Source organism: Pituophis catenifer, unplaced genomic scaffold, assembly GCF_029215685.1.
Source record: "Pituophis catenifer annectens isolate HBS135680 unplaced genomic scaffold, rPitCat1.0.hap2 SCAF_8, whole genome shotgun sequence".
Lineage (NCBI taxonomy): Eukaryota > Metazoa > Chordata > Lepidosauria > Squamata > Colubridae > Pituophis > Pituophis catenifer.
Genome location: NW_027256888.1, coordinates 80,868,285 through 80,882,663, shown reverse-complemented (window position 1 = coordinate 80,882,663; position 14,379 = coordinate 80,868,285). Strand labels below are relative to the sequence as shown.

The following is a 14,379-nucleotide window of genomic DNA, read 5'->3' as shown; positions in this document are numbered from 1 at the left end:
TTGCCCGATCGGCAGAGGCTTTTTTTTCTTTTAAACGCCTCTGACGATCCCAGCTGACTTGCCTAATCAGCAGAGGCTTTTTTTCTTTTAAATGCCTCTGACGATCAGGCAACTCAGCTTGGATCATCAGAGGCTTTTAAAAGGAAAAAAAGCCTCTGATGATTGTGCGGCTCAGCTAGGTATGGGGGGGGCAGGGATTTTTGCTACCGGTTCTCCGAACCACCCACCTCCATCGCTACCGGATCGGGCGATCCGGTCCGAATCGGGAGCATTTCACCCCTGCCTTGGATGGGTCCCCTTCGCCCCCAGTCACACTCCTCAGCCAATTCAAAGCCAGCTTTCCTCTTCCGCTGGCCGTCCTCCGGCCATTGTCCTTTTGCCAATGGTCCCCTGGCCCTCTGCCCCCCCACCCTTCGTCCCTGCCCATTCACCCAGGCACCGCACAGGACAAATAGCCCCCATACAATTGGGTGGTGGGTAGAAGCAATGGGTGAAGAGCGGGACGATTGGAAGGACTGGGGGGGGCTGTGCTTTCGGAACCAATTGGGTGGCTCCGGAGCTGTGATTGGTTGGTTGATTGCTTGGAGCTTGGTTGTTTTCCTGCAGACGTTTCATTACCCAACTAGGCTACATCATCAGTGCTACAAGGGAGTGGGGTTTGTGGAGTGGAGGAGGAGGAGTGTGAGGGATCTTGGTGCTGTCTGAGCTTGGTGTTTCTCTTGTAGACGTTTCACTACCAAACTAGGTAACAGTACTACTAGGTTGTGGTAAAAGTACAGTAATCAGTAACATCAGTAGCAGTGATGATGTTCCCTAGTTCGGCCATGAAATGTCGCCAAGAAAGCCACCAAAACTCGGAGAGCACCAAAGACTCCTCGAAGCAGCCTATTCTTGACTTACCAATGCTTTCCCAGATTATTTAGGAATTTATGGGAAATTTAGTGCATATGATGGGTTTATGTGAGGTGATGACTAAGTTCGGCGTTGGTGTAAATCCAGACATGAATGCCAGAACTGATCAAGGTTTGGAGCAAAATATCTTGCATGAAATTTTAATTTAAAAAAAAAAAACTGTCTTAAGAACTCAGATCTGTTCAAATGTACATGATGGGTTTTTTATTTTATTTTTTTTGCTAGCAGCTTTTTATATATATGTGTGTATACATATATATAAATATGTATACATACATATGTATACACACATATGTATACACACATCATTAGCCACTTTAAACCCCTCCAATCCATACATGAAGCAGACTGACACCAACCATGAAGAGGTGGCACGGCCACAAACACGAAGCCAAACAACAGCAACACAGCTCACCAGCTCAAATCCCCCTGCTACTCAGACTAACCCGAGCACAACCAAGCCCCCACCTAAACAGAACACACACCCATCCAATCAGAGCACAGCCAACCCCCCATCCAATCAGAGCACAGCCAGACCCCCAACCAATCAGAACACACCTCCGCCCAATCAGAACACAGCCAAGCTCCCACCCAATCAGTTCACACCCCCACTAGCAGTTAAAAGGAAGAAACAGCTGCGATCACACACATTGCTCCTAGAAGCACGAAGCCGAGAACACCAGCCTGAAGATGACAAATGAGACTTCGTCGAAACATTGCCACGAAACCTCCAATTTTACGCGCGAGAAAACCCGAATAACCAAAGACCTACATACAAACACCCGCGAAAACCTCAGAAAACATATATATAAATATTATATATATATTACAATTATTATATATATATTACAAACTATTCTAAAAATACAAGTTCCAGGTATATTTGTAAAGAAAGAAGCAGACATTCTGCGAGCTCCGGAACTAAAATCATTAAAATTTTATTCTACTTATTTATTTATACACACAGATACACAGACATATATTAACCAGGACTGACTGATGAGACTTGAAAGATTTGTTTAGAGAGAAGATATGGGATAAAAAGAGAATTTGTTGTTGTTATACATTTAGAGAAAGTGATAATCCACGGTATTAAAGTGGAAGGAAAGGGTTAAGCTTGGGAAGGAGTTTTTCTGAGAGAAGATGAAGAGAAGATGATAAGAAATTAATTTGTGGGGTATTATTTGATGGAATTAGATTTTAATAGGTTGTTTTTGGTAGCCCTTTAATGGGATTTTTTTTTCTTTTCTGATTAACTTTGAACGATGAGGCTTTAAGTATTTGTTTATGGAGATGAGCTAAGATATGGGAAGAAAAGAGAGGGTTTTTTTTGTATTTTTAAAGAAAATGATGAATTCATTATGCATGAATATGAAATTAATTTATTTGTTTACGGTTATAATATATGTTATTTCTGGTAGACTTTTCCTGATTAAGACTGAACGTTGGCCCTTTAGTATTTGCTAATGTAGCCACTTTTTGACTCTACGACTGTCACCGATCCCAAAATTTCCAGGATTAAACCTTTACAGAATTAATATTACAGAGTATTCCTTTTTACTTACTCTTTTCATGTATTCAGATTGTGTTTATACTTTGACCTGTTATATATGCTTGACAAAATAAATCAATAAAATCAATAAAAATAAATAAAATAGAATACTAAATAACAGAGGGGGAAGGGATCTTAGAGGTCTACCATTGCTTCATATTCTGCCTTCAGGAGCTTTGGAGAAGACAGGGTGAAGACTTATTCAAGAACGTGGAATAATTGGGTTGGAAGGGACCTGAGAGGTCTTCTAGTCCAGCCCCCACTCCTCAAGCAGGAGACCCTATACCACTTCAGACAAAGGAATGTCTAATCGTTTCTTTAAAACCTCCAGTGTTGGAGCATCTACAACTTCTGGTGGCAAGCTGTTCCACTGGTTAATTGTCCTCACTGTCAGGAAGTTTCTCCTTAGTTCTAGGTTGCTTCTCTCCTTGATGAGTTTCCATCCGTTGCTTCTTGTCCTGCCTTCAGGGGCTTTGGAGAATAAGTGGACCCCCCCCCCCTCTTCTTTGGGGCAGCTCCTCAAAGATTGCTATCATGCCCCCCCCCACAGTCCTTCTTTTCATCAAACGACTTATACCCAGTTCCTGCAACCGTTTTAGCCTAAGACAGGGGTGGGCAACTGTGGCCCTTTTACAACCTGTGGACTTCAACTCCCAGAATTCCTGAGCCAGCTTGGCCTAAGACAAATGTGTGCATTCAGATGGGCACGGTCTGTTGAAGGCCAGGCCCAGCAGCTGTTGTTCTCAGCAGTGGGGGATGCTGGGAGATGTAGTTTAATCATCTGTGGTGCCATGTTTCCCCATCCTGAGATAGATAGATAGATAGATAGATAGATAGATAGATAGATAGATAGATAGATAGATAGATATAATGTATGTGTGTGTGTGTGTGTGTGTTTTCTGAGGTTTTCGCGGGTATTTGTATGTAGGTCTTCGGTTATTCGGGTTTTCTCCCGCGTAAAATTGTCTTGGCGACGTTTCGACGAAGTCTCATTCGTCATCTTCAGGCTGGTGTTTTCGGCTTTGTGCTTCTAGGAGCAATGTGAGATCGCAGCTGTTTCTTCCTTTTAACTGCTAGTTAATGACGAATGAGACTTCGTCGAAACGCCGCCAAGACACTTCCAATTTTACGCCGGAGAAAACCCGAATAACCAAAGACCTACACACACACACACACACACACACACACACACATATATATCTATATATATCTATATCTATATATCTATATCTATATATATATATATATATAAATAAAACAAACATCTTAAACTAAGGGAGTAAAATGGGTGGACCTGGCCCAGGCTATCGACTGGCTGAAGACAGTTGACAGAGGCAAACATCTGTAATATTGATGAACAAGAGACGCCGGTGTGGGTGTAGGTGTGGAGAGTGATGGAGTAGAAGTGGGGAAAAACCAGGTGCATCCATTTTGGGAGGGTGACCGAGCGCTACGCAGAGCTCCTCGGCGTGGAGAAAAAGAGGCAATCTAGTAAATGAAAAAGGCAGCATGCTAATTTTGCTTTTGCTTGAATGCTTGCTTTTTGAAAACAAAAGTGGGCCGTTGGAGCTACCATCTTATTTAGGTTTTTCTTTTTTTTTCCGTTCTAGAAAGTCCACCGGCAGCAATGTCCAGAAATGGGTACTTCTTTGAAGAAACAGGTAAGCATTCTTTTCCTTCCTTCCTTCCTTCCTTCCTTCCTTCCTTCCTTCCTTCCTTCCATCCATCCATCCATCCATCCATCCATCCATCCATCTTTTCCTCCTTCCTTCCTCCTCCCTCCCTCTGTTTTTTCCTTCCTTTTCTCTTTCTCCTTCCCTCCTCCCTCCCTTCCTCTCCTTTCTTCCTTCCTTCCTCCCTTTTTCTATCTTCCCCCCTTTTCCCCTCCCTCCCTCTGTTTCTTCCTTCCTTTTCTCTCTCTCTCCCTCCTCCCTCCCTCCTTCCTCCCTTTTTCAGCCCCTCCCTTTTTCTGTTCCTCCCTTCCTTCCTCCTCCCTCTCTCCGTTTCTTCCTTCCTTTTCTTTCCCTCCCTCCTCTCTCCCTCCCTCCTTTGTTTCTCTCTCTCTGGCTCCCTCCTTCCTTCCTGCCTCCCATTCCCTCTCCTTTCTTCCTTCTTCCTCCTCCGTTCTTCCTTTCTCTTCCCTCCCTTCCTTCTTTCCATTCTTTTCTCTTGCCCTCCCTCCCTCCCTTTACTCTCTTCCTCTCCTCCCACCCACTTTTTCCTCTCTTCCCTTCCTCCCTCTTCTCTCTCTCTGGCTCCCTCCCTCCCTCCCTCCCTCCCTTCCTCCCATTCCCTCTCCTTCCTTCCTTCTTCCTATTCTCTCTCTTTTTTCCTTCCTTTCTCCTCCCTCCCTTCCTCCCTTTTATCCATTTTTTTCTCTCGCCCTCCCTCCCTCCCTTTCCTCTCTTTCCTCCCTCCCTCCCTCCCCTGCAATTAAAACCAAATTAGTTGCTTGTGTACATTTTTGTTTATTTTACATAAATAACATTATGTAAGATAATAAACATGAAATTCAGTGCTAGAAGATGTATACAGGGGAACTACATGGAAGTTGTACAAGATAGGCCTAGAAAACACAGATACAAGTTATATCATCTTTCATTTTGCTTAAGTGTAAGTGGAAACTTCCCAAGTGTAAGATCTATACAGGAGTGGGACACCTCGCTGAAAAGACCACGGAGGTGAGACACGAGGGTCCTTTAAGGTAAAGGCAAAAGGTTCCCCCTCGCACATATGTGCCAGTCGTTCCTGACTCTAGGGGGCGGTGCTCATCTCCGTTTCAAAGCCGAAGAGCCAGCGCTGTCCAAAGACGTCTCCGTGGTCATGTGGCTGGCATGATTCAACGCCAAAGGTGCACGGAACGCTGTTCCCTTCCCACCAAAGGTGGCCCCTATTTTTCTACTTGCATTTTTTACCTGCTTTTGAACTGCTAGGTTGGCAGAATGTGGGACAAGTCACGGGAGCTCACCCCATTACACGGCACCAGGGACTCGAACCGCTGAACTGCCAACCTTTCAATCGACAAGCTCAGCGTCTTAGCCCCTGAGCCACCGCATCCCTTAGGGTCCTTTACAAGTACATAAAAGAGAAGTTACTTGCTGGATGATCAAGAACTTTTTCTTTTGATTACAGCCACAAGAACTGATATGATTCGCAGCTATGTAGATTTCACTGAAATATTAGGAAAAACACTTTTTTTTCCCCCATAGAAAAGTCAATTTACAGAGTGTGTAGGTTCTCCAACTCTGGAGGTTTTTAAGGAGAGGCCAGAAAATTCACTTTTCAAGGATGGTTTAATTGGTTTCTCTGCGCCTTGGAGAGAACTGACGATCTTTTAATCTATTTCAACCTTACATTTTCAGACCCCTTTAGGGTTGGAATTAGAAAAATGTGAGTGGAGCTGGCCTCAAGAACAGGAAATACTTCCACTTGTTCTTTTTTTTCAAAATTATGTGCTAATCTGTGTTGTGTTGAGTAAAGTAATACAATACGTTACTCTACAACAATACCAAATGTCCGCCCTGTGTAAATTTTTGCACGTCCCTTGAACAGTTGGGCTAACAATGAGACAAATGACATGGACCAGACGCGGCATTCAGCCGGTTCGTACTGGTTCACCTGAACCGGTAGCGGAAATCGCATGTGGGCCCACCCATCTGCCCTGGCTCTATGCGGTCCTAATTAGGCACGTTTTTGAGACCGGGCGCAGGCGCGGAAGGCGTGCGCTAGAGCAAAGCTCATCCGCGGAAGACTGGGCGCAGGTGTGGAAGGCAGGTGCGTGTGTGAACCAGGTGCGCGCGCGGGGCGAAACTCACTTAACGATGGTCTCACTTAGCAGCGGAAATTTGGGGGCTCAGATGTGGTCGTATGTGGAGGATTACCTGTATTCTGTTCTTGTGAAGGTGGCCTATAACGCAACACTCTACATTCCTAGTGCAACACCTCTCACCACACCATACCCCATTCTTCTTTTGAGGTCCCAGGAGTGTCACATGTTTGATACACTCACATCACATTCAACCAGAGGTGGGTTTCAGCAGGTTCTGACCAGTTCTGGCGAACCGGTAGCGGAAATTTTGAGTATTTTGGAGAACCGGTAAATACCACCTCTGACTGGCCCCGCCCCCATCTATTCTCTGCCTCCTGAGTCCCAGCTGATCGGGACGGAATGGGGATTTTGCAATAACCTTCCCCTGCCACGCCCACCAAGCCATGCCACACCCACCAAGCCACACTCACAGAACCGGTAGTAAAAATTCTGACTGGCCCCGCCCCCATCTATTCTCAGCCTTCCAAGTCCCAGCTTATGGGGAGGAAATGGGAATTTTGCAGTAAACTTCCCCTGGAGTGGGGAGGGAATGGGGATTTTACAGTATCCTTCCCCTGCCACGCCCACCAAGCCATGCCCTGCCACACCCACCATGCCACGCTCCCCAGAACCGATAGTAAAAAATTTTGAATCCCACCACTGCGTTCAACCCTTCTCAAAATTAGCCATTCTGAATTCAAAATTGCAAATTCAGAATTGTTCAAATGTCTCATCGGGAGTTTGGAACGCACTATCCTACATCTGATCTGTTTTGCAAACCTATAAACATTTTCATCTTTTTTATTAGCAAAGCCCCAGAGTAAGGCTGCCCTGCTTGAGAATAATAAACGAACGAATGAACGAACAAATAAATAGATATCAAGAAAAGTCCTTAGCTAAGGCAGAAATCGTCCCTGCATGCGTCTCCGTTTAATCATCACAAATAATAACCAGCCCAATTGTGTCATGTGCTCTACAGGCTGGCAGGTTTTCAGGACCAGAAAATGTGACATTTCCCCCCCCCCCCTCTTTTTTTTCCCGTCCTTCTTCTGAGGATCCAAGTCAAAGCATTGGTATCCGGATCCTTGGGGGAGAAGAAGAGATTTCAGCATCCATATAAGGGCTCGGATTTTGATAAAGAGCAGCTAAAAATGTCACCCAAGGGCTTGCAAACTTTCACGCTTGGCCAAAATTCTTTAGCAAGCTGGAGTTTGCCAAAAAAATAAAAAAAAAATATGGGGAAGAAGCAAAAAAAAAGCCTCAAATGTTTACAGAAAGCCCAGAATCACCGTGAGTGGGTTGGGTGGCCATATAAATTTCACAGAAACAGAGAGAGAGAGAGAGAGAGAGAGAGAGAGAGAGAGAGAGAGAGAGAGAGAGAGAGAGAAAAAGAGAGAGGGAGAGAGAGAAATAAGTAGATGATGTAGTATAAATGATAGAGATAAATGGGAGATAATAAGAGATGAAAGAGCTAAGGAGATAAATAAAACTGGGTAGATGGTTTATATATATCTACAGCGAGAGATGAGAGAGAGAGATAAATGGATAACTAAAGATGATAGATAAGAGACGATAGAGATAGATGATGGGTAGAGATAAAAGGGAGATGATAGAGATGATAATTAGGATATGAATAAAACTAGATAGAGTTTCTGTCTTTAGAGAGGAAGAGATGAGAGAGATAAATAGATGACTAGATAATAGACATACAGATAGATGATAGAAAGATAAAGATGAGATAGATAGATAGATAGATAGATAGATAGATAGATAGATAGATAGATGAGAGAGAGAGAAACAAGGTTATATCGGGTGGGTTCTAAATTTTTTTTACTACTGGTTCTGTGGGCGTGGCTTATTTTGTGGGCGTGGCTTGATGGTCATGTGACAATTATTTAGGATTTAGCAGAGGTACTGGTCTACCAGGCTTTTAACTGCTTGCAGAGCTGTACCTGTCTACCCATTTATTTTTGCAGGCACTGGTCTACCCATTTATTTTTGCAGGCACCCGTCTACTCATGTATTTTTGCAGGCACTGGTCTACCCATTTATTTTTGCAGGCACCGGTCTACCGATTTATTTTTGCAGGCACCGGTTTACTCATGTATTTTTGCAGGCACTGGTCTACCCATTTATTTTTGCAGGCACTGGTCTACCCATTTATTTTTGCAGGCACTGGTCTACCCATTTATTTTTGCAGGCACCGGTTTACTCATGTATTTTTGCAGGCACTGGTCTACCCATTTATTTTTGCAGGCACTGGTCTACCCATTTATTTTTGCAGGCACTGGTCTACCCATTTATTTTTGCAGGCACCGGTTTACTCATGTATTTTTGCAGGCACTGGTCTACCCATTTATTTTTGCAGGCACCGGTCTACTCATTTGTTTTTGGAGGCACCGGTCTACCACCAAACTGCCTTTTACCATTGATCAGCTAACTATTCATCTTCTGACCGGACAGCCTTATTCGCCTGCATTGAGAGAATTTTTTTTTGCCAGGGCTGCCGGCACTCCTAATTAAAGGAATCTTTTGAGTTCACTTCAGAGGATTTGTCGTGTTTGAGGAGCTGGGTGAGAACAGATAGGTTTTGTGCAGTGGTGGGATTCAAGTAATTTAACAACCGGTTCTCTGCCCTAATGGTTTCTTCCAACAACCAGTTTGCCAGACTGCTCAGAAAGTTAACAACCGGTTCTCCCGAAGTGATACGAACCGGCTGAATCCCATCCCTGGTTTTGTGGATTTGTGGTTCAAACGTACTACGAAAAGCGATCCGATAACAGCCTCCGCCTCTCCTTTTTCTTATTTTCTGTGCTTAAGTAAACATTTAAAAAATGTGTTCGTATTGTTAGGCCGGAGCTGTCATGTTGCTTCTTTTTTCTTTTCTTTTCTTTTCTTTTTTTTTTTTTTTTTTTTGTGCATTGTCGCAAACATGTTGTGCGTAACAGCTTTGCCAAGGATGGCTTGAGAAAAGGATTTTATTAATTTCTCCTTCTCATCAGCGTTAATTTTTCACGGCTTGTTGGACAGCTTAAAGGGATGATTAAAAGGCGCTGGCACCCATATTAAGCAGCGTTTGTGATGGGCTTGGATTGTGGTGACATTCAAGACGGAAGAGCCATGTGCTGTTGTGGTGTGGCGTGCTCACAACATGAAGAATGTTCTTTTAATTACAGGAATATATTTGATTTAAATTCCCCCCCCCCCCGGTAACTGGGTACATGTTTCCAAAGAAGTAAAGGAAAGCATCGCGATGAGTATTATTTTTCTGTTTGAATGTATTTGGATGTTTTTTTTTCCTGATATGGCTAAAAGTATTATTATGAATGAGAAGTGAACTTTGAAAGCAAGACTGATTTGAAAGATCTAAGTCCCTGATGGTGAACCTATGACATGTGTGTCACAGGTGGCACATGGAGCCATATCTGTGGGCACGCAAGCATTGCCCTAGCTCAGCTCCAGCGCACACAGCTGATTTCGGGGCCTTCTGGGCCCACCGGAAGTCAGCCTACAGAGGGCCTCTGGGTGGGTGGGGAAGGCTGTTTTCGCCCTCCCCAGGCGCCAAGAAAATCTCTGGAGCCTGGGGAGGTCGAAAAACAGATCTACTGGGCCCACTGTGCCATTGTGTGCCAAACACAGGGGAAGCACGGGGGATTACATGTGTGGGGCGCATTGACTTATGGGTGTGGGCACATTCACACACAACCCCCCCAGGCTCCCCATGCTTTTGACACGCGATGGCAAAAAGGTTAGCTATCACTAGTCTAAGTGGAATGTGATGGGATGTAAGCAGTTCGGTTTTCTTATTTTAAAAAAAACAACCAAGTTTTTATTAGTTTTTAATATAGCCAGGAGTGGGATTTAGCCGGTTCGGGTGAATTGGATACTAATTTTACATCTGGTTCACTGAACTGGTAATTGCAAGGACTGGCTGGCTCCACCCACCCCACCCCTCCATGCAGCCCGCCATTTTGGATGCCAGGTAAGAAGTGCAGAGCCCGTGAGGAGTCTCTGGGAGGCCTACTGGAAGTTCTGGAAGTCTGAAAACAGGCCCTTTTCTGGCCTCTGGAGGGCCTCTGGAGCCCAGGGGAGGCTGTTTTCGCCCTCCCGGAGGCTCAAGAAAAGCCTCCGGAGCTTGGGGAGGGTGAAAACGACCCTTCCCCCCCGCCGTGGTGCAGGAGTGCTGAGTAGGCCACGCCCACCATGGCCACGCCCACCCAGCCACCGGGCTGAGAACCAGTTGCAAAAAAATTTGGATCCCACCCCTGAATTCAAAGAAAATACAAAAGTAAATAGGGAATTTAGGGAAGGGAAAAGTGTGGAAAATCTCAACTTTTTACTTTTACATAATAGTATAAACTCGATATTTATATAACAGCAAATGCTGTCAAACTATTTAGTAAGACTGTATTAATATTATTCTTTTCATCTTTCCTATTACCTATTTCCTTTTCTACTTATGACTAATAACTTCGTTGCTGGTATCTTTATGATTTATATTATTTTATTTAGATTCCTAGTACGATTTATGTTGATTCTATCTCTTAAGTGTTGTATCTTAGGATTTATTTTTGATTAATGTATTTTTTTTTTAAATAAAAAAATTATTTTAAAGCCACCCAGCCGCCTCTCATGTCTAAGGTAGGTCTAGAACTCCCTATCTCCCAGTCATTGGCCCAAACTCAGCTAGCCGATTTTTGCACCTGGAGCAGGCCTAGAACTCTCCGTCTCCTGGTGATTGGCCCAAAGTTACCCAGCTACCTTTCCTCCCTAAGGCTGGACTAGAACTCTCCGCCTCCTGGTGATCGGCCCAAAGTCACCCGGCCATCTTTCCTCCCTAAGGCTGGACTAGAACTCTCCGTCTCCTGGTGATTGGCCCAAAGTCACCTGGCCACCTTTCCTCCCTAAGGCTGGACTAGAACTCTCCGTCTCCTGGTGATTGGCCCAAAGTCACCCGGCCACTTTTCCTCCCTAAGGCTGGACTAGAACTCTCCGTCTCCTGGTGATTGGCCCAAAGTCACCCGGCCACCTTTCATGCGTTAAGTCGGCACTAGAACTCACAGTCTCCCACTTTCTTGCCTGTGCGTTAATCAGGGTTTGCTGCTTGCTTGTGAGGAGAGCTTTAAAAGTCAAGCCACCACCGGCACGGAAAGAGTTAAGTGTGTGCCGATTTTGTGTCACCAACTTACCCCCTACTCCTTCCTTGCACAACCGGCCCCTCCCTTGGGGGTATTTTGTCCAATTCTGGAACAAACGAATCTTCCTTTTCATCCAAGGCCGAAAATCACTCAGTCTCTGCCCTCCTGCAGCGATGCACAGATTGTTGTGTGCCGATTAGGAAATGTCACTCAGGAGTTTGGGTGGGGGCCAATATTTTTTAAGTACACTTTGTTGTCCCTGCAGCATCGAAATCGGGAGGGGAAGCAAATCTCATCAACCATAACATGGGTAGTCCTCGACTTACGACCACAATTCAGCCCATACTTTCCCTTGCTGAGCCAGACAGTTGCTAAGTGAGTTTAGCCCCATTTTACGGCCTTCCTTGCTGCCGTTGTTAAATGAATCATCGCAGTTGTCATGTTAGGAACACGGTCGTTAAGTGGATCGGGCTTGACGTCGCTGGTCAGAAGGTCGTCGAAGGGGAATCGCGTAACCCCGAGACACCGCCATTGTTATAACTGTGAGTCAGCTGCCAAGGGTCTGAATGTAAATCACGTGATCGTGGGGAATGCAGCAACGGTCGTAAGTGTGAAAAAGTCACTCTTTTCAGGGCCGTTGTAACGTCAAAAGGTCACTGTTGTAAGTCGAGGACTATCTGTATATAGGTTATTAGCCAGACAGCGGCTTGTCTATTTTTTCTGATCCAAATTCAGATGCTTGGCAACGGATTCACATTTATGACGGTTGCAGTCTCCCGGGCCGGGGGGGGTGTGGCGGGTTGTCACGTGATCCCCTTTTGCGACCTTCTGATGAGGAAAATCGGTGGGAAAACAGATTCACTTAGCAACCGGGTCCCTAACTTTAAGAACTGCCGTGATTCACTTAACCACGGTGGCAGGAAAAGCCATAAAAGCGGGCAAAAATTCACTTAACAACTGTCTTGCTTGAGCCATGGACATGTTGGGCTCAATTGTGGTCATAAGTCGAGGACTACCCGCACCCATAAGGCAGGCTGCCTAAATTTTCAGCTGATCAGAAAAGGAGCTTCTGTGTTTACCGGGAAAAAAAAATCATAAACATCTAAAAATAACAAGCAATTGTGGTATAATTGAAGGTTGTTTCTCTCATAGGGTTGAGTAATTCACACTTTTGTGTTGCTCATTTGATAATTGGAACATTACCTTCACAGTTCGTGCAATTACCCCACAAATGAGAATCTTAACTCAGAAGTGGATAAAATGTTCATTAATTTCCTTTTTTTTTTTCCCCTCCTGCCTCAGGACTGCTGCCCCTTTAAAAGGTTTCCCTGAATGTCCTTTCAAAACCTACGCCAAATAACCATGTTCCTTCTCTCTCGAGAGTGTTCCATTTATTTTATTTTTAAAAATCGGTTTTATTCAGTTTATATGACCGCCCTTCCTTCTTGTAGCGACTCTGGGCGGGCAACCACGATTAAAAGCACAGGGCAACAGGAACAATAAATACCTACAATAAATACCAGTAATGGAGATTTTTCCCCACAAAACAGTCTTGTCATTTTTTAAAAAAATTCCACCAAAGTCAGAAAGAAAATTTTTTCCTCCCACCAGAAGCAGCGTCTAAGAAATTTCCTATTTCTATTTGTTCCGATTTTCCTCTTTTTCTCCAGCCAAAAAAAACCAAACCCTTGAGTTTAGGTTAAGTCCTCGACTTAACAACGATAATTGTGCCCAACAGTTCTGTTGCTAAGCGAGACGGTTCTTAAGTGAGTTTGGGGGCCATTTTACGACTGTCCCTGCCACCGTTGTTAAGCGAACCACTGCAGTTGTTAAAATAGCCACACGGTTGTTAAATGAATCTGGCCTTCCCCAGGGACTTTGTCAGAAGGTCGTAAAAGGGGATCACATGACCCGGGGACACTGCGACCGTCATAAATACGAGTCCATTAACCAGACTATAGATCACGTGACCACGGGGGATGCTGCAAGAGTCGTTAAGTGTGAAAAACGGTCATAATAAGTCGCTTTTTTTTCAGTGCCGTTGTTATCTTCGAACAGTCACTAAATAAACCGTTATAAGTAGAGGACTGAATTCCCTTGCAAATATGTATAATCCGGAGGGATGCCGCTTTGCTTTCTTTGAAAATGGGACCATGACCCAGCTTGCAAAACGTTAGTTAGAGGAATGACATCTTTGCAAATTTTGAGATGTTCATCTCCAGAGTAACAGAATGACAGAGGTGGAAGGGACCTTGGAGGTCTTCTAGTCCAACCCCATGCCCAAACAGGAGACCCTGTACCATTTCAGCCTAATGATTGTCCAGTCTCTTCTTGAAAACCTCCAGTTACGGAGCATTCATAACTTCTGGTGGCAAGTGGTTCCGCTGGTTAATTCTCCTGACTGTCAGGAAATTCCTTCTTAATTCCAGGTTGCTTCTCTCCTTGATGAGTTTCCATCCTTCCGTTGCTTCTTGGCTGGCCTTCAGGTACTTTGGAGAACAGGTTGACCCCTTCTTCTCTGGTGATGGACCCCCAAGTATTGGAAAACTGCTGTCATGTCACCCCTAGTCTTTCTCTTCTGAACTTTTAGGCAATGACAGAATAAGAGAGTTGGAAGGGACCTTGGAGGTCTTCTAGTCCAACCCCGCCCTCAGGCAGGAGACCCTATACCAGTGATGGTATAAAACCCAGTGACCAGCTGGCTGGCATGCATATGCGCCTCGGAAACCCGATGACCAGCTGGTTGAGCTGGGACGACGGCGCGCGTGTCTACAGAGAGGGCTCTCGTGCCACATCTGGCACGCGTGCCATAGGTTCACCATCACGGCCCTTTACTATTCCAGACAAGTGGCTGTCCAGTCTCTTCTTGAAAACCTCCAGTGTTAGAGCGCCCACAACTTCTGGTGGCGAGCTGTTCCACTGGTTAATTGTCCTCACTGTTAGGAAGTTTCTCCTTAATTCCAGGTTGA

At 44.8% G+C, this 14,379-nt stretch overlaps 1 protein-coding gene across 1 annotated transcript in view; it reads left to right on the top strand.

Annotated features, from left to right (window-relative positions):
* The first annotated feature begins 968 nt into the window (after positions 1-968).
* The window catches only part of SLC4A11 (solute carrier family 4 member 11), an 89,978-nt gene continuing 76,567 nt past the window's right edge, over positions 969-14,379 (top strand). The window contains exons 1-2 of the mRNA XM_070949176.1: positions 969-1,023; positions 4,075-4,125. Coding sequence (XP_070805277.1) covers positions 969-1,023; positions 4,075-4,125 — 106 coding nt within the window. The remainder of the gene's footprint in view (positions 1,024-4,074; positions 4,126-14,379) is intronic.